Here is a 19,412-nt window from a genome sequence, read left to right as displayed (position 1 = left end):
GGGAACATAAGTAATGCACAAAGGTGCAAATCCTTTTATTTTTAGAGGCCACAACACTCTTTATTGATCTTTGACTATAGGTCTCTAGCCTGGAGCCCATATTGTCAATTAGGTCAGCCAGTGGACATCTAGTGTTACCATGATAGGCAATGAAGATCCATTCTACATCTTCTCCTCCCCCAGCACTTACAGGCGGTCCCAAAGTTCCAATTGGACCAGGTAGCCCACGATCTCCTTTCATTCCTGGCAATCCTGGTTGACCTGAAATCCAAAAGCAGACACCTACTAGTTTCTACACAAAAGCTACACAACAGTTGAAATAGTCAGATAGACGAGAGACGATGCATTGATCGAGAGATCCAGATTGTATAACTGCAGTCGCCTGTCATTTCTCATTCTGCCCTGCAGAGTCTGAGAGTCTACACAAAGGGCTCAAATTCCAAATCGCCACCAATTGTTGCTTAGAGCAGTGAGATTACCATAGCAGTTATCCTTGTGTAAAATCAGAGAGATAAGGAGTCAGGAAGATTAGTGTAAAAGGTTAAGTCTGACTGCGTGATATGCTAATGAGTCAAGAGTGTGTTGCTGGAAAAGCACAGCAGGTCCGGCAGCATCCGAGCAGGAAAATCGATGTTTCAGGCAAAAGCCCTTCATCAAGAATTCCTTGATGTGCTTTACCAACAACACACTCTCGACTCTAATCTCCAACCATTTGCAGTTCTCACTTTTGCCTAATATGCTAATGAGACAAACTGTGCGTCAGAGGAAGTGATGCAATGTCACATGATCTCACTCTGTTACGCAGCCCTGTGGCAAGATGAAATCACAGAAAAATCCGTCAATAAAAAACTTATAGAGTCATAGAGATGTACAGCACGGAAACAGACCCTTTGGTCCAACCCATCCGTGCCGACCAGATATCCCAACCCAATCTAGTCCCACCTGCCAGCACTCGGCATGTATCCCTCCAAACCCTTCCTATTCATATACCAATCCAAATGCCTCTTAAATGTTGCAATTGTACCAGCCTCCACCACATCCTCTGGCAGCTCATTCCATACACGGACCACCCTCTGCATGAAAAGGTTGCCCCATAGGTCTCTTTTATATCTTTCCCCTCTCACCCTAAACCTGTGCCCTCTAGTTCTAGACTCCCCAACCCCAGGGAAAAGACTTTGCCTTTATCCTATCCATGCCCCTCATAATTTTGTAAACCTCTATAAGGTCATCCCTCAGCCTCCGACGCTCCAGGGAAAACAGCCCCAGCCTGTTCAGCCTCTCCCTTTAGCTCAGATCCTCCAACCCTGGCAACATCCTTGTAAATCTTTTCTGAACCCTTTCATGTTTCACAACATCTTTCCGATAGGAAGGAGACCAGAATTGCACGCAATATTCCAACAGTGGCCTAACCAATGTACTGTTCAGCTGCAACATGACCTTCCAACTCCTGTACTCAATACTCTGACCAATAAAGGAAAGCATACCAAACGCCTTCTTCACTATCCTATCTACCTGCGACTCTACTTTTAAGTAGCTATGAACCTGCACTCCAAGGTCTCTTTGTTCAGCAACACTCCCTAGGACCTTACCATTAAGTGTATAAGTCCTGCTAAGATTTACTTTCTCAAAATGCAGCACCTCGCATTTATCTGAATTAAACTCCATCTGCCACTTCTCAGCCCATTGGCCCATCTGGTCAAGATCCTGTTGTAATCTGAGGTAACCCTCTTCGCTGTCCACTACACCTCCAATTTTGGTGTCATCTGCAAACTTACTAACTGTACCTCTTATGCTCGCATCCAAATCATTTATATAAATGACAAAAAGTAGAGGGCCCAGCACCGATCCTTGTTGCACTCCACTGGTCATAGGCCTCCACTCTGAAAAACAACCCTCCACTACCACCCTCTGTCTTCTACCTTTGAGCCAGTTCTGTATCCAAATGGATGGTTCTCCCTGTATTCCATGAGATCTAACCTTGCTAATCAGTCTACCATGGGGACCCTTATCGAATGCCTTACTGAAGTCCATATAGATCACATCTACTGCTCTGCCCTCATCAATCTTCTTTGTTACTTCATCAAAAAACTCAATCAAGTTTGTGGGACATGATTTCCCACGCACAAAGCCATGTTGACTACCCCGAATCAGTCCTTGCCTTTCCAAATCCATGTACATCCTGTCCCTCAGGATTCCTTCCAACAACTTGCCCACCACCGAGGTCAGGCTCACTGGTCTATAGTTCCCTGGCTTGTCCTTACCACCTTTCTTAAACAGTGGCACCACGTTTGCCAACCTTCAGTCTTCCGGCACCTCACCTGTGACTATCGATGATACAAATATCTCAGCAAGAGGCCCAGCAAATACTTCTCTAGCTTCCCACAGAGTTCTCGGGTACACCTGATCAGGTCCTGGGGATTTATCCACCTTTAACTGTTTCAAGACATCCAGCACTTCCTCCTCTGTAATCTGGACATTTTGCAAGATGTCACCATCTATTTCCCGACAGTCTATATCTTCCATATCCTTTTCCACAGTAAATACTGATGCAGAATATTCATTTAGTATCTCCCCGATTTTCTGTGGCTCCATACAAAGGCCGCCTTGCTGATCTTTGAGGGGCCCTATTCTCTCCCTAGTTACCCTTTTGTCCTTAATATATTTGTAAAAACCCTTTGGATTCTCCTTAATTCTATTTGCCAAAGCTATCTCATGTCCCCGTTTTGCCCTCCTGATTTCCCTCTTAAGGATACTCATACTTTCTTTATACTCTTCTAAGGATTCACTCGTTCTATCCTGTCTATACCTGACATATGCTTCCTTCTTTTTCTTAACCAAACCCTCAATTTCTTTAGTCATCCAGCATTCCCTATAGCTACCAGCCTTCCCTTTCACCCTGACAGGAATATACTTTCTCTGGATTCTTGTTATCTCATTTCTGAAGGCTTCCCATTTTCCAACCATCCCTTTACCTGCGAAAATCTGTCCCCAATCAGCTTTTGAAAGTTAAGACCATAAGACATAGGAGTGGAAGTAAGAATAGAGTCACTCCGCCATTCAATCATGGCTGATGGGCATTTCAACTCCACTTACCCGGATTCTCCCCATAGCCCTTAATTCCGTGTGATATCAAGAATTTATCAATTTCTACCTTGAAGACATTTAGCGTCCCAGCCTCCACTGCACTCTGTGGCAATGAATTCCACAGCCCCACCACTCTCTGGCTGAAGAAATGTCTCCGCATTTCTGTTCTGAATTTACCCCCTCTAATTCTAAGGCTGTGTCCACGGGTCCTAGTCTCCTCGCCTAACGGAAACAATTTTCTAGTGTCCACCCTCTCCAAGCCATGTATTGTCTTGTAAGTTTCTATTAGATCTCCCCTTAATCTTCTAAACTCCAATGAATACAATCCCAGGATCCTCAGCCGTTCCTCATATGTTAGACCTACCATTCCAGGGATCATCCGTGTGAATCTCCGCTGGACACGCTCCAGTGCCAGTATGTCCTTCCTGAGGTGTGGGGACCAAAACGGGACACAGTACTCCAAATGGGGCCGAACCAGAGCTTTATAAAGTCTCAGTAGCACAACAGTGCTTTTATATTCCAACTCTCTTGAGATAATTGACAACATTGCATTCGCTTTCTTAATCACGGACTCAACCTGCATGTTTACCTTTAGAGAATCCTCAACTAGTAGTCCCAGATCCCTCTGTACTTTGGCTTTACGAATTTTCTCACCGTTTAGAAAGTAATCCATGCTTCTATTCTTTTTCCCAAAGTGCAAGACCTTGCATTTGCTCACATTGAATTCCATCAACCATTTCCTGGACCACTCCTCCAAACTGTCTCGATCCTTCTGCAGCCTCCCCACTTCCTCAGTACTACCTGCCTGCCCACCTAACTTTGTATCATCGGCAAACTTTGCTAGAATGCCCCCAGTCCCTTCATCCAGATCATTAATATATAATGTGAACAGCTGCGGCCCCAACACTGAACCCTGCGGACACCGCTTGTCACCGGCTGCCATTCCGAAAAAGAACCTTTTATCCCAACTCTCTGCCTTCTGTCAGACAGCCAATCCTCAATCCATACCAGTAGCTCACCTCGAACACCATGGGCCCTCACCTTGCTCAGCAGCCTCCCGTGTGGCACCTTATCAAAGGCCTTTTGGAAGTCTAGGTAGACCACATCCACTGGGTTTCCTCGGTCTAACCTACTTATCACCTCTTCAAAGAACTCCAACAGGTTTATCAGGCACGACGTCCCCTTACTAAATCCATATTGACTTGTTCTAATCCGACCCTGCTCTTCCAAGAATTTAGAAACCTCATCCTTAATGATGGATTCTAGAATTTTACCAACAACCGAGGTTAGGCTAATTGGCCTATAATTTTCCATCTTTTGCCTTGATCCTTTCTTGAACAAGGGGGTTACAACAGTGATCTTCCAATCATCCGGGACTTTCCGTGACTCCAGTGACTTTTGAAAGATCTCAACCAACGCCTCCGCTATTTCCTCAGCCACCTCCCTCAGAACTCTAGGATGTAACCCATCAGGGCCAGGAGATTTATCAATTTTAAGACCTTTTAGCTTTTCTAGCACTTTCTCTTTTGTAATGGCAACCATACTCAACTCAGCCCCCTGACTCCCTTTAATTGTTGGGATATTACTCATGTCTTCCACTGTGAAGTCTGACGCAAAGTACTTATTAAGTTCTCCTGCTATTTCCTTATCTCCTATCACTAGGCTTCCAGCATCAGTTTGAAGTGGCCCAATGTTCTACTCTTGCCTGCCGTTTGTTTCTTATGTATTGAAATAAACTTTTACTATCATTTCTAATATTACTGGCTAGCCTACCTTCATATTTGATCCTCTCCTTCCTTATTTCTCTCTTTGTTATAGAACATAGAACAGCACAGAACAGGCCCTTCGTCCCTAGACATTGTGCCGAACATTTGTCTTAGCTTAAGCACCTATCCATGTACCTATCCAATTGCCGCTTAAAGGTCACCAAAGATTCTGACTCTACCACTCCCACAGGCAGCGCATTCCATGCCCCCACCACTCTCTGGGTAAAGAACCCACCCCTGACATCTCCCCTATACCTTCCACCCTTCACCTTAAATTTATGTCCCCTTGTAACACTCTGTTGTACCCAGGGAAAAAGTTTCTGACTGTCTACTCTATCTATTCCTCTGATCATCTTATAAACCTCTATCAAGTCACCCCTCATCCTTCGCCGTTCCAACGAGAAAAGGCCGAGCACTCTCAACCTATCCTCGTACGACCTATTCTCCATTCCAGGCAACATCCTGGTAAATCTTCTCTGCACCCTCTCCAAAGCTTCCACATCTTTCCTAAAGTGAGGCGACCAGAACTGCACACAGTACTCCAAATGTAGCCTAACCAAAGTCCTGTACAGCTGCAACATCACTTCACGACTCTTGAATTCAATCCCTCTGCTAATGAACGCTAATACACCATAGGCCTTCTTACAAGCTCTATCCACCTGAGTGGCAACTTTCAAAGATCTATGAACATAGACCCCAAGATCCCTCTGTTCCTCCACCTCACTAAGAACCCTACCGTTAACCCTGTATTCCGCATTCTTATTTGTCTTTCCAAAATGGACAACCTCACACTTGGCAGGGTTGAACTCCATCTGCCACTCCTCAGCCCAGCTCTGCATCATATCTAAGTCCCTTTGCAGCCAACAACAGCCCTCCTCACTATCCACAACTCCACCAATCTTCGTATCATCTGCAAATTTACTGACCCACCCTTCGACTCCCTCATCCAAGTCATTAATAAAAATTACGAACAGCAGAGGACCCAGAACTGATCCCTGCGGACCTCCACTTGTAACTGGGCTCCAGGCTGAATATTTACCATCTACCACTATTCTCTGACTTCGACCGGTTAGCCAGTTTTCTATCCAATTGGCCAAATTTCCCTCTATCCCATGCCTCCTGACTTTCCGCATAAGCCTACCATGGGGAACCTTATCAAATGCCTTACTAAAATCCATGTATACTACATCCACTGCTCTACCCTCATCCACATGCTTGGTCACCTCCTCAAAGAATTCAATCAGACTTGTAAGGCAAGACCTACCCTTCACAAATCCATGCTGGCTGTCCCTAATCAAGCAGTGTCTTTCCAGATACTCATAAATCCTATCCCTCAGTACCCTTTCCATTACTTTACCTACCACCGAAGTAAGACTAACTGGCCTGTAATTCCCGGGGTTATCCCTATTCCCTTTTTTGAACAGGGGCACAACATTCACCACTCTCCAGTCCCCTGGTGCCACCCCCGTTGACAGTGAAGATGAAAAGATCATTGCCAACGGTACTGCAATTTCCTCTCTTGCTTCCCACATAATCCTAGGATATATCCCATCAGGCCCGGGAGACTTGTCTATCCTCAAGTTGTTCAAAATGTCCAACACATCTTCCTTCATAACAAGTATCTCCTCTAGCTTACCAGTCCGTTTCACACTCTCCTCGTCAACAATACGGTCCCTCTCATTCGTAAATACTGAAGAGAAGTACTCATTCAAGACCTCTTCTATCTCTTCCGACTCAATACACAGTCTCCCACTACTGTCCTTGATTGGACCTACCCTCGTTCTCGTCATTCTCATGTTTCTCACATACGCATAAAATGCCTTTGGGTTATCCTTGATCCTGTCCGCCAAAGATTTTTCATGCCCTCTCTTAGCTCTCCTAATCCCTTTCTTCAGGTCCCTTCTGGCTGTCCTGTATCCCTCCACTGCTCTGTCTGAACCCTGTTTCCTCAACCTTATGTAAGCCTCCTTCTTCCTCTTTACAAGACATTCAACTTCCCTCGTCAACCAAGGTTCCCTCACACGACCATTTCTTTCCTGCCTGACAGGTACATACATATCAAGGACACGTCCTATCTGTTCCTTGAAAAAGTTCCACATTTCCACGACATCCTTCCCTGACAGCCTATGCTCCCAACTTATGCTCCTCAGATCCTGTCTTACAGCATCGTAATTACCCTTCCCCCAATTGTAAAACCTACTCTGTTGCACGCACCTATCTCTTTCCATAACCAAGGTGAAAGTCACAGAATTGTGGTCACCATCACCAAAATGTTCACCCACTAACAAGCCCATCACTTGTCCCGGTTCATTACCGAGTACCAAATCCAAAATGGCCTCCCCTCTGGTCGGACAATCTACATACTGAGTTAGAAAAGCTTCCTGGACACACTGCACAAACACCGCCCCATCCAATCTACTTGATCTAAAGAGCTTCCAATCAATATTTGGGAAATTGAAATCGCCCATGACTACTACCCTGTGGCTTCTGCACCTTTCCAAAATCTGTTTCCCAATCTGTTTCTCCACATCTCTGCTGCTATTGGGGGGCCTATAGTAAACACCCAACAAGGTGACTGCACCTTTCCTATTTCTGACTTCAGCCCATACTACCTCTAAAGGCAGATCCCCCTCGAACTGCCTTTCTGCAGCCGTTATACCATTTCTAATTAGCAACGCCACCCCCTCCCTCCTTTTTTACCACCCTCCCTAATCCTACTGAAACATCTGTAACCAGGAACCTCCAACAACCATTCCTGTCCCTCTTCTATCCACGTTTCCGTGATGGCCACAACATCGTAGTCCCAGGTACCGATCCGTGCCTTAAGTTCACCCACCTTATTTCTGATACTCCTTGCGTTGAAGTATACGCACTTGAACCCATCTCTGTGTCCGCAAGTATTCCCTGTCAGTGCTACCTTCTTCACAGCCTCCCTACATTCTTGGACATCCTGACAAACAGCTAGCCTACTTGCTGGACTACAAGTCCAGATCCCACCCCCCTGCCAAATTAGTTTAAACCGCCCCGAAGATTGCTAGCAAACCTACCCCCCAGGATATTGGAGCCCTTCTGGTTCAGGTGCAACCCGTCCTGCTTGTACAGGTCCCACCTTCCCCAGAATGCAGTCCAATTGTCCAAATACCTGAAGCCCTCCCTCCTACACCATCCTTGCAGTCACGTGTTCATCTGCACTCTCTCCCTATTCCTTGCCTCACTGTCACGTGGCACCGGCAACAACCCAGAGATGACGACTCTGTCTGTCCTAGCTTTTAGCTTCCAGCCTAACTCCCTGAGCTCTTGAATGACCTCCCCACCCCTCTTCCTACCTATGTTGTTGGTGCCAACGTGCACCACGACTTCTGGCTGCACACCCTCCCCCTTAAGGATTCTGAAGACACGGTCCGAGACGTCTCGGACCCTGGCACCTGGGAGGCAACAAACCATCCGAGAGTCTCGCCCATGTCCACAGAAATGCCTGTCTGTCCCTCTAACTATAGAGTCTCCTATAACTAGCGCTCTCCTCCTCTCCCCCTTTCCCTTCTGAGTCTCAGAGCCAGACCTCACGCCACAGACCCGGTCACTGCAGCTTACCCCTGCTAGGCTGTCCCCCCCACCAGTATCCAAAGCGGTATACTTATTATTTAGAGGAATGACCACAGGGGATCCCTGCACTGCCTGCTTCCTCCCCTTCCCACCTCTAACTGTTCCCAGCTACCTCTGTTCTCTGGCGTAACTATGTCCCTGTAGCTTCTGTCTATCACCTTCTCAGCCTCTCGAATAATCCTCAGTTCATTCAACTCCAGTTCCAGTTCCCTAACTCGTTCTGTGAGGAGCAGGATCTGACTGCATTTCCTGCAGATGAAGTCGGCAGGAGTATCGGTGGTCACCCCTACCACAAACATCCGGCAGGAGGAACATTCCACTGCCTGCGCTGCCATTACTCTACACCTCGTCTCCAAAGCAAGAACACTGAGTAGCTTACCTGTGAACTTTAAAGTTAGGTTAGAGGAGGAGGATGGGAGGGAGGCCCTACTGTGTAGGGCCTGGGGACTAGAACACACCCACTCAAATATCAATCGCTTACCTTCCCGACCAGCTCTGCGCTCCAACCTCACTTATTGGGATTGTATTATAGACTCCCCAATAGTCAGAGGGAAATTGAGAAACAAACTTGTAAGGAGATTTCTGCCTTCTGTAAGAATAATAGGGTGGTTATGGTAGGGGATTTTAACTTTCCAAACACCAATCCTCTATTTGTTTTTGTAGCCTTCCCAATCTTCTGATTTCCCAGTGCTCTTGGCCCCTTTATAGGCTCTCTCTTTTTCTTTGATAGATTTCCTGACTTCCTTTGTCAGCCATGGCTGTCTAATCCCTCCCCGGATAGTCTTTCTCTTCTTGGGAACCTCTGTACAGTGTCCTCAATTTTACCCACAAACTCCTGCCATTTTTGCTCTACTGTCTTCCCTGCTAGGCTCTGCTTCCAGTCTATTTTCGTCAGTTCCTCTCTCATGCCCTCATAATTACCTTTATTTAACTGTAACACCATTACATCCGAATTTGCCTTCTCTCTTTCAAACTGCAGACTGAACTCTTCCATATTATGATCGCTGCTTTCTAAGTGTTCCCTTCCTTTAAGATTTTTTATAAAGTCTGGTTCATTACATAGCACTAGGTCCAGAATAGCCTGCTCCCTTGTGGGCTCCATGACAAGCTGTTCTTGCCTAATACCATCAAAATTGGCCTTTCTCCAATTTCGAACTTCAACTTTTAGATCTGGTCAATCCTTTTCCATCACTATTTTAAAACGAATAGAATTATGGTCACTGGCCCCAAAGTGCTCCCCCACTGACACCTCAGTCACCTGCCCTGCCTTATTTCCCAAGAGTAGGTCAAGTTTTGCACCTTCTCTAGTAGGTACATCCACATACTGAATCAGAAAAGTGTCCTGTACACACTTAAGAAATTCCTCTCCACCTAAATCTTTAACATTATGGCAGTCCCAGTTGGTGTTTGGAAAGTTAAAATCCCCTACCATAACTACCCTATTATTCTTACAGAAGGCAGAGATCTCCTTACAAGTTTGTTTCTCAATTTCCCTCTGACTATTAGGGGTTCTATAATACAATCCCTATAAGGTGATCATCTCTTTCTTATTTCTCAGTTCCACCCAAATAACTTCCCTGGATGTATTTCCAGGAATATCCTCCCTTAGCACAGCTGTAATGCCATCCCTTATCAAAAATGCCACTCCCCCTCCTCTTTTGCCTCCCTTTCTATCCTTCCTGTAGCATTTGTATTCTGGAACATTCAGCTGCCAGTCCTGCCCATCCCTGAGCCATGTTTCCGTAATTGCTATGATATCCAGTCCCATGTTCCTAACCATGCCCTGAGTTCATCTGCCTTCCCTGTTAGGCCCCTTGCATTGAAATAAATGCAGTTTAATTTATTAGTCCTACCTTGTCCCTGTCTTCCCTGACTGTTTGACTCACTTCTGTTCTCAGCTGTACCCGTCTCAGATCGATCTCTTTCCTCACTATCTCCCTGGGTCCCACCCCACCACCTTACTAGTTTAAATCCTCCCAAGCATTTCTAGCAAATTTCCCTGCCAGTATATTAGTCCCCTTCCAATTTAGGTGCAATCCATCCTTCTTGTACAGGTCACTTCTACCCCAAAAGAGATTCCAATGATCCAAAAATGTGAATCCTTCTCCTATACACCAGCTCCTCAGCCATACATTCATCTGCTCTATCCTCCTATTCCTGCCCTTACTAGCTCGTAGCACTGGGAATAATCCAGATATTACTACCCTTGAGGACCTCCTTTTTAAAATTCTACCTAACTCTCTGTAATCTCCCTTCAGAGTCTCAACCTTTTCGCTTCCAATGTCGTTGGTTCCAATGTGGACAATGACCTCCTGCTGGCCCCTCTCCCCCGTGAGAACATTCTGCACCCTCTCTGAGACATCCTTGATCCTGGCATCAGGGAAACAACACACCATTCTGCTTTTTCTCTGCTGGCCACAGAAACGTCTGTCTGTACCTCGGACTACAGAATCCCCGAACACAATTGATCTCTTGGAAGCTGACGTACCCCACGTTGCATTAGAGCCAGTCTCAATACCAGAAACTTGGCTGTTTGTGCTACGTTCCCCTGAGAATCCATCACCCCCTACATTTTCCAAAACAGCATACCTGTTTGAAATGGGTATATCCACAAAAGACTCCTGCTCTAGCTGCCTACCTCTCTTACCCTTCCTGGAGTTAACCCATCTATGTGACTGTATCTGAGACATTCCCCCCTTTCTATAACTGCCATCCATCACATACTGTAGCTGTTGCAAATTCCTCATTGCTTCTATTTGTCTCTCCAACCGATCCACTCGATCTGATAAGATTTGCATCCAACAGCATTTATGGCAGATATAATCTGTAGTAACCCTTAAACTTTCTTTAAACTCCCACCTCTGACAAGAAGTACATATCACTGCAAAGGCCATTTTTGCTCCTTCACAATCTACAGACCCAGAAAATAACACCGTCTTATTCCTCTACAAAACTCTGCACCAGGTTAAATTAATAGCTATGGCTTATATTTTAAGTTTAATCAAGAGACTTATCTCCAAAAACATATAATCAAGAAAGAACCCACTGTACTCACTATTGCAGCCTTTCTATTGGACAGACTTAAAACAACAATTAACTTATTGGATTCTGTGCTGTGAATTTCGCCCAACAGTCCCTCCAAGATTAGTTGTGAATTTCACTGTTTGTTAATTTTCCCAGATGCACTCCGATATCCAGCGATACACAAATTCAAACAGCAAAGGCGGTAACTGTGCAGATTTTCTCTCTCTCTCTCTCCTGCACTGTCCTCACCATGTGCTTCCTTTGTATACTCTTCTCCCTTTTAAACTGCTGTTGTTTTGACTTTTTTTTTCCAAAGTTCCAAAACAATATAACAGCATATAAAACAGTAATTGCTGTTCCTGGAATTCGGGGAAATCACCTCCAACACCTAAAATACCCCAAAAAAAGGAGCAGCTCTTACAGCCAGAAATTTTTCCCGTCCTCCATCTTGGATGATTTCCTTACTTTAGCAGCACAACAAAACCAAGAATATTCTAATACACAAGTTCCTCGTTGCTCTGATGTCGTACCTGGAAGTCCATGTGGTCCTGGAGGTCCTGGTAGACCAGTAGCTCCATTGCCAGTACCAAAACAGTTAAAGCATGTGTCTCCCTTATCCCCTATCAAGTCAAAGGGGGAAAAGAGAGTGTTAATAATGTGTAAAAGCTATTGAAACCTCTGGATCTCTAAAATCTTCTATCACATCATAGATAATTCTCTGAAGTAAATGAAATGGTTAAGTGTGTGAAATTTTCATACATTGTTCTTTTTAACTATGAGGAACACCATGCAGTTGGATTAGAGATTCTCTATTCATGACACTTGGGTTACATGTAGCGATACATTTTGAACTACTGGATGAAACATATTTAGTTACTGATGGCGTGATCAATTTGAGGTGGCATATTAAAATGATTTCAAAAGGAACATGTTGCACACTATTAAAGGGCAATAGTACTGATTTGCTAAATAGTCCTGCTGGCAAAACCTATACAAACCATGAGTTCAAGACACTCAGCTTAAGCATATCATTGTTTTAATGTTTCAGATTCTGATCCCTCTTCCTTCATATCTGTATGATTTTTGAACAATGAACTTTATTGATAGATGCACATATTATTAACAAATAGGCCCTTCATTTGATAAAGGTGGCAGCAAATTCAATGAAAGAAATAAAATACTTAATTTATACCATGTACAAGTTGTGATTACTTTCCTGAATCATCAGTGAATACACAGTGACATAATATTTAACCAATTGTAGATTGTGCTAATCCAAAGCAAACAAAAATAATTCCCATTATGGAATGGACAATCACAGCTCCAATCATGAGGAACTGCTTAGAGCTGCTGGCCATAATGCAGTATGGTAAAACATGCTAATAATGTCAAGGTCGCAATGCAATCCCTGTACTGGCCAACATTGTTGGTTTCCAAGCCCAAGGAAGTGGCAGCATTGTAGCAATGTCACTGGATTAGTAATCTAGAAACCAATGCCAATGTTCTGGAACATGGGTTTGAATCCCACCATGGAATATGACTGTAACAGATGGTGAAATCTGAATTCGGTAAACAGCCAGACCAAGGGCAAACATGTAATTGCTGCTAGTTGTCTGTAAAATACCCGGTAATTCACTAATGTCCTTCGAGGAAGGAAATCTGTTGTCCTTACCTGGTCTGGCTGACATGTGACTCCTGACCCACAACAAAATAGTTGACTCTTACTAGCCCACTGGGCAATATGAGATGGACAAAAAGTCTAGCCTAGCCAATGACACCTGCATCCCAGGAACACACAAAATACAATAAATATTATCCATGCATTTCTAACACAGTAAAAACAACAGTAGCTTGATATTACTCCTACAGGTGGATCACAATCAAGGGACATAATCACCAATGTTCACAAGTTCTAGAAATATAGCAATTGGGCAATGCTTGGGTACGCCTGTTTGTAAACTGCATTTTACTTTTACTGCATAGTGTCCAACTATAGATTGGTGTGACCTGATGTGGTAAATACAGTCTTTCTATGGTAGAAGCTGACTGATCAGAACAATGCAACATGTGCATAGGAAAGTCTTACCTTTCAGTCCTCTCTCTCCTGCAAAGCCAGGTGCTCCTGGTAAACCTGGTGGTCCTGGCTGCCCTGGCTGACATTGCAACCCAATGCCTGGACCTAAATAAATTAAAGGATTAATTTGAAACTACTGTTGCACTGAAAATTCATGAAGCAGACATTTCATAGATTTGACAGCCAAACCTATGTAACTCATTTTAGGATATGAACTGTATCTTACAAGTTGCGTTGTAAGGAACTGTCTGGTAAAATGTGTAAATTGGCTTTCAATCACCAATTATAATATTATAAAAATCGCACAGAGGCTCTAGAGAAGGGTTAAAAATATGATTTGCAAGAATAATACAGATATGTAATAACAGTCAAGAACAGGCTGAGTTGGGAGGTAGGGTCATTTGACCCAAAACGTTAACTCTGATTTCTCTTCACGGATGCTGTCAGTCTTGCTGAGTTTTTCCAGCAATGTCTATTTTTGTCTAAGGACAGGCTGGGTTGTTAAAACATGATGAATTACAAAATAGTGTCATTGAAAATTTGGAAAAATTTGACAGGTGTTTGCAACTGTAAAGGAGAGAAAACCCAGTGGCAATTAATCGAAGATCACCACTGAAGAATCAATTTGGGAACTGATGTGGAACTTGCTACTGCAGGAACTGATTGAAGTGAATACTGTTGATACATGTAAGGGGAAGCTGGATAACATAAGGGGAGAAGGGAATAGAGCGAAATGCTCACACAGTTATTTAAGGACTGGAAGAGGTTTAAATCACAGTGACCTTGGTAGCTCTACCATAAGTTACAGGAAAATTTGCAACTTGCCCCACACAACTTTCTGAAGTTTCACACTGTTTTATTGCTGGCTGCATTTCTTGTTTAGAGACCTCTTTCAAGTCTGGTTAGATGTTTCGTGCAGCAGGTAATAGATCTGATGTTCCTTTCCTTTAGTCAAAACTATTGTACTTCATTGAAGGCAAAGATGTTAGTTGCCTTCAATGTTTCTTGGCATATTAAATCATTCATCCTTCTCAAAAAGAAGTGTCATATTTTTCCTGATGAAGATTCATGATCAGCAATCAATGGGATATTATTACAAGATGGAACTTTCATCAGGTTTCTTCCATTGTAATTTTACACATAAAACATGTCAACATAAGAACACAGGACTTAGGAGCAGGAGAGGGCTATTTGGCCCTTCTCGCCTGCTCTGCCTTCAATAGATTACATTACATTACATTTACATTACATTACATTACAGTGTGGAAACAGGCCCTTCGGCCCAACAAGTCCACACCGCCCCGCCAAAGCGCAACCCACCCATACCCCTACATTTACCCCTTACCTAACACTACAGGCAATTTAGCATGGCCAATTCACCTGACCTGCACATCTTTGGACTGTGGGAGGAAACCGGAGAACCCGGAGGAAACCCACGCAGACACGGGGAGAACGTGCAAACTCCACACAGTAATGATACAGTAGTTGATCTGGTTGTTGTCTCAACACCATTTTCCTATCTGCGCTCCATAACCTTGGACTCCTTTGTTTATCAAAACATCATCCATTAGCTGGCAGCATTATCACCCCCTTGCCAGAAAGAACTGTCTTCAAGTCTCACCATGAGACACATCTAAACTGACTAACCGGTGCCCACACCACTTCCCTCACCTCAGTCCAAGGCCCCAAGGGATCCTTCCACATCATGAGAAATTCATCTGCACCTCTACCAATATCATCTACTGCATCCGGTGCACCCAGTATAGTCTCCTCTACATTGGGGAGAGAGGACGCTTTCTTGCGGATCGTTTCAGAGTACATGTCTGGGACTCCCGCACCCACCAATCCCACCGCTGAACACTTCAACACCCTCTCTCACTCCGTTAAGAACATGCAGGTCCTGGGCCTCCTCCGCCGCCAAACCGTTACCACTCGACGCCTGGAGAAGGAACATCTCATATTCCGCCTTGGGACCCTGCAACCACACAGGATTATTGTGGATTGCAACAGCTTCCTCATTTCCCCTCCCCATACATTATCCCAATCCCAAGCCTCCAACTAGGCACCGTCCTCCTGACCTGTCCATCACTCCCCCTCTGACGTATCACCTTCTCCCTCACCTTCATCCATCTATTGCTTTCCCAGCTACCTCCATCCCATTTATCTCCCAGCCCCGACCCATAAGCCTCTTTCCTGATGAAGGGCTTATGCCCGAAATGTCGATTCTCCTGCTCCTCAGATGCTGCGTGACCTGCTATGCTTTTCCAGCACCACACTCTCGACTGTGATCTCTAGCATCTGCAGTCCTCACTTTCACCAAATCTAAACTGATGCTTTAGTGCAAGAATGAAGGGTGTTGCCCTGTCAAGAGTTAGAAATTATGCTAAACTTAAGCTCCAGCTGCCTGTTTAAGCTGACATAAATAATCACATGGGATTATTTAAAGAGGAGAGCGTCTTTGAACAGTCAACATCATCCACAAATTGGTCATTTTATGCAAAATAATCTCTTGTTTTGAAATTGAGCAGTGAATGTAGAATATAACTGATTGTGAGTGCCAACAGGATGCCCTGAATATTGACTATCTGAAAATACAACTGTTGTCTTCTCCAGAGGAAATATTTCTTTATGTGGATCTGGTGTGGAATGTATATAATTACTTATTTTAGCCCATGTGTGACTAATAATAACGATGTATGTAAATTTACCTAAATGCCCTGGTAGACCAGGAGGGCCTGGAGGACCACTGGGACCTGGACGACCAATTGCTCCTTGTGGACCGGGCAGTGCAAATCCAGGAACGCCTTCTTCCCCTTTCTGACCTCTTTCACCTGGGAAACCCGGGGTGCCTGGTGATCCTATACTGGGCTGACCTGGTATAAATGATGAGAGGAAAAAAAACAGGTTTAATTTTCACAGTGTCAAAAAAATCTTTTGATCTCCATCTTGAATATGTTCAGCCACTAAATATCGAGAGCCTTTTGGGGTATAAAACTGTAAACTGTGTGAAGGAATTTGTCCTCTTTTCAGTCTTAAATGCTGATCTCTTATCCTATGGTAGTGACTATAGAGTTTACGCTAAGGGAGCCATCTTCAGGTCATGCTATCAAGAAGCGTAAAGTTGAGAAAATGGAGTTAGTACCAATTAGCACTGATCTAAATGGATGGCAGAGCAGACTGAAGGAGCTGAATGATCTACTCTTACTCCTATTGTTGTACTGATGCCAATCTGCATTCAGAACAGCAAGTGATGCCACGCTCCTTGGATGTGTTAAAATGTGAAGCCAATTGTACCAAACATGTTCTAATCTCCTTTCTCAGTAGGCCCAGGTTCCTACTGGAAATTTAGGATTTGCAAATCTGAATGGTCCTCACAATGTAGCTAGTGGCAAAACAACAGATTCTGTTTTGTTTGATGTTACTAAGTACTCACTGGAAAACAAAGTTTAGAACAAAAAGAATTCAGATCATTTAGTGGATAAATTTTAAAGTCTTGTGTTCTACCAGATCTGAGCATATCTTGACATGGATCTCAGCTTCAGTGTTGATGGGATTGTCTATGGCTGGCAGGAATGATTTGTTCTTTGTTTGAAAGTGTTAGTGTCATCAGCTTCTAGCTTTTTCAGTTAAGCATGTGACAACCATTAGAGTTTGCATGCACTCTTTTAAGTATGAGTTGGGAAAGCAAGAGATGTGCCTTTTCAAGGAAATGTCCCAATGATTGCTGTATCTCACCTGGAGGACCTGGTTGTCCTGGTATCCCTGGAAGCCCTGTAAGAAAAGAACCAACAGGATAGTACACAGTCATTTTGAAGGAAAACTTTCAATGGGAAGAATATGCATGCTTTGCAGTATTAAAAATGTTTAGTAACCTGGGGGACCTCGATCGCCTTTTTCTCCAGAAGCACCTGGAAAACCTGGGTCACCTTTTTGTCCAATTGTAACACCCGGTCGTGGAAATGTCTGCAACAAAAAAAATTGCAATAATTAACAGCAATACTGCATGAAGATTTAAGAATTTAGCAACCCAATGTCATCAGCTGGAGTGAATGATATCATGGGTTAAATGCAGCAACAGTGTTACCCCAATAAATGTGCGTGAAAATTATATTTTGCTGCTTCTAACAAAAGTTAATCAACTGTCTAAACTTCTGTGGTGACGTACGAAGTGAGGATTCAGTCAACTTCTCACATTTTCTATTGGTTCAGCTGGACCTTTCTTCCAGCCATTTGGAAAGAACTTAATCCACATTGTTATACTAGTTGCAACATTACAAGATCTTGAAATGATTCCCTGGGGTAGACAGACAGACTGCACTTTTCGTTGATATTGGGATAGAATGTGCATGATGTCAATGTATTATTTAGGTGTCTTTTTGGTTATTTTTCATTCAGTCAGGGTCTCTCTGGCTGGGCCAGCATTCATTGCCTGTTCCTGGTTGCCCCTGAGAAGGTGTGTCGGGCTGTTTCTTGAACCACTGCAGTCTGTTCTGAGGGTAGATCCACAATGCCATTAAGGGGGGAATTGTAGGATTTTGTCCCAACAGCGTTGAAGGAACGACATTATATTTCCAGGTCAGGATGGCGAGTTAATTGGTGGGGAACTTACAAGAGAGAGGCAATGGCCTAGTGGCATTATTGCTGGATTTGTATTCTAGATTTCCAGGTAATGTTCTGGGGACCTGGTTTTGAATTCTGTCACAACAGTTCATGCAACTTGAATTCAGTAAAACATCTGGAATGGAATCTAATGGTGGACAGCGAAGAGGGTTCCCTCAGATTACAACAGGATCTTGACCAGATGGGCCAATGGGCTGAGAAGTGGCAGATGGAGTTTAATTCAGATAAATGCGAGGTGCTGCATTTTGGGAAACCAAATCTTAGCAGGACTTATACACTTAATGGTAAGGTCCTAGGGAGTGTTGCTGAACAAAGAGACCTTGGAGTGCAGGTTCATAGCTCCTTGAAAGTGGAGTCGCAGGTAGATAGGACAGGGAAGAGGCGTTTGGTATGTTTTCCTTTATTGGTCAGAGTATTGAGTACATGAGTTGGGAGGTCATGTTGTGGCTGTACAGGACATTGGTTAGGCCACTGTTGGAATATTGCATGCAATTCTGGTCTCCTTCCTATCGAAAAGATGTTGTGAAACTTGAAAGGGTTCAGAAAAGATTTACAACGATGTTGCCAGGGTTGGAGGATCTGAGCTACAGGGAGAGGCTGAACGGACTGGGGCTGTTTTCCCTGGAGCGTTGGAGGCTGAGGGGTGACCTTGTAGAGGTTTACAAAATTATGAGGGGTATGGATAGGATAAATAGGCAAAGTCTTTTCCCTGGGTTTGGGGAGTCCAGAACTAGAGGGCATAGGTTTAGGGTGAGAGGGGAAAGATATAAAAGAGACCTAAGGAGCAACCTTTTCACGCAGAGGGTGGTACGTGTATGGAATGAGCTGCCAGAGGATGTGGTGGAGGCTGGTACAATTGCAACATTTAAGAGCCATTTGGATGGGTATATGAATAGGAAGGGTTTGGAGGGATATGGGCCGGGTCCTGGCATGTGGGACTAGATTGGGTTGGGATATCTGGTCGGCATGGACGAGTTGGACCGAAGGGTCTGTTTCCATGCTGTACATCTCTATGACTCTATGACTCTAATGGTGACCAAGAATCCATTGCTGATTATTGCAAAACACCATTTTTTCACTGAGGTCCTTTAAGGAAAGAAACTGCTATCCTTAACTGATCTGGCCTACATGTGACTCCAGACCCACAGCAATGTGGTTGATTCTTAACTGCAGCCTGTGATAGGCTATAAGTTCTGGCTTAGCCAGCAATACCCTCATGCTACAAAAAAAAAGTGGCATTC

At 44.1% G+C, this 19,412-nt stretch overlaps 1 protein-coding gene across 3 annotated transcripts in view; it reads right to left on the bottom strand.

The window, feature by feature from the left end:
- The window catches only part of col4a5 (collagen, type IV, alpha 5 (Alport syndrome)), a 259,440-nt gene that overhangs the window by 111,750 nt on the left and 128,278 nt on the right, over positions 1–19,412 (bottom strand). For all 3 annotated transcript variants that reach the window (XM_087991900.1, XM_043705036.2, XM_087991901.1), the window contains 6 exons: positions 17,424–17,514; positions 17,287–17,322; positions 16,260–16,424; positions 13,564–13,656; positions 12,008–12,097; positions 191–261 (listed from right to left, as the gene is read on the bottom strand). In XM_087991900.1, the coding sequence (XP_087848026.1) occupies positions 191–261; positions 12,008–12,097; positions 13,564–13,656; positions 16,260–16,424; positions 17,287–17,322; positions 17,424–17,514 (546 nt within the window). The remainder of the gene's footprint in view (positions 1–190; positions 262–12,007; positions 12,098–13,563; positions 13,657–16,259; positions 16,425–17,286; positions 17,323–17,423; positions 17,515–19,412) is intronic.

This window comes from Chiloscyllium plagiosum, unplaced genomic scaffold (assembly GCF_037043375.1).
Source record: "Chiloscyllium plagiosum isolate Xiang-an unplaced genomic scaffold, Cpla_swu_hap1 HiC_scaffold_11, whole genome shotgun sequence".
In the NCBI taxonomy this organism is placed as follows: domain Eukaryota; kingdom Metazoa; phylum Chordata; class Chondrichthyes; order Orectolobiformes; family Hemiscylliidae; genus Chiloscyllium; species Chiloscyllium plagiosum.
This window is presented reverse-complemented; position numbering and strand designations above follow the sequence as displayed.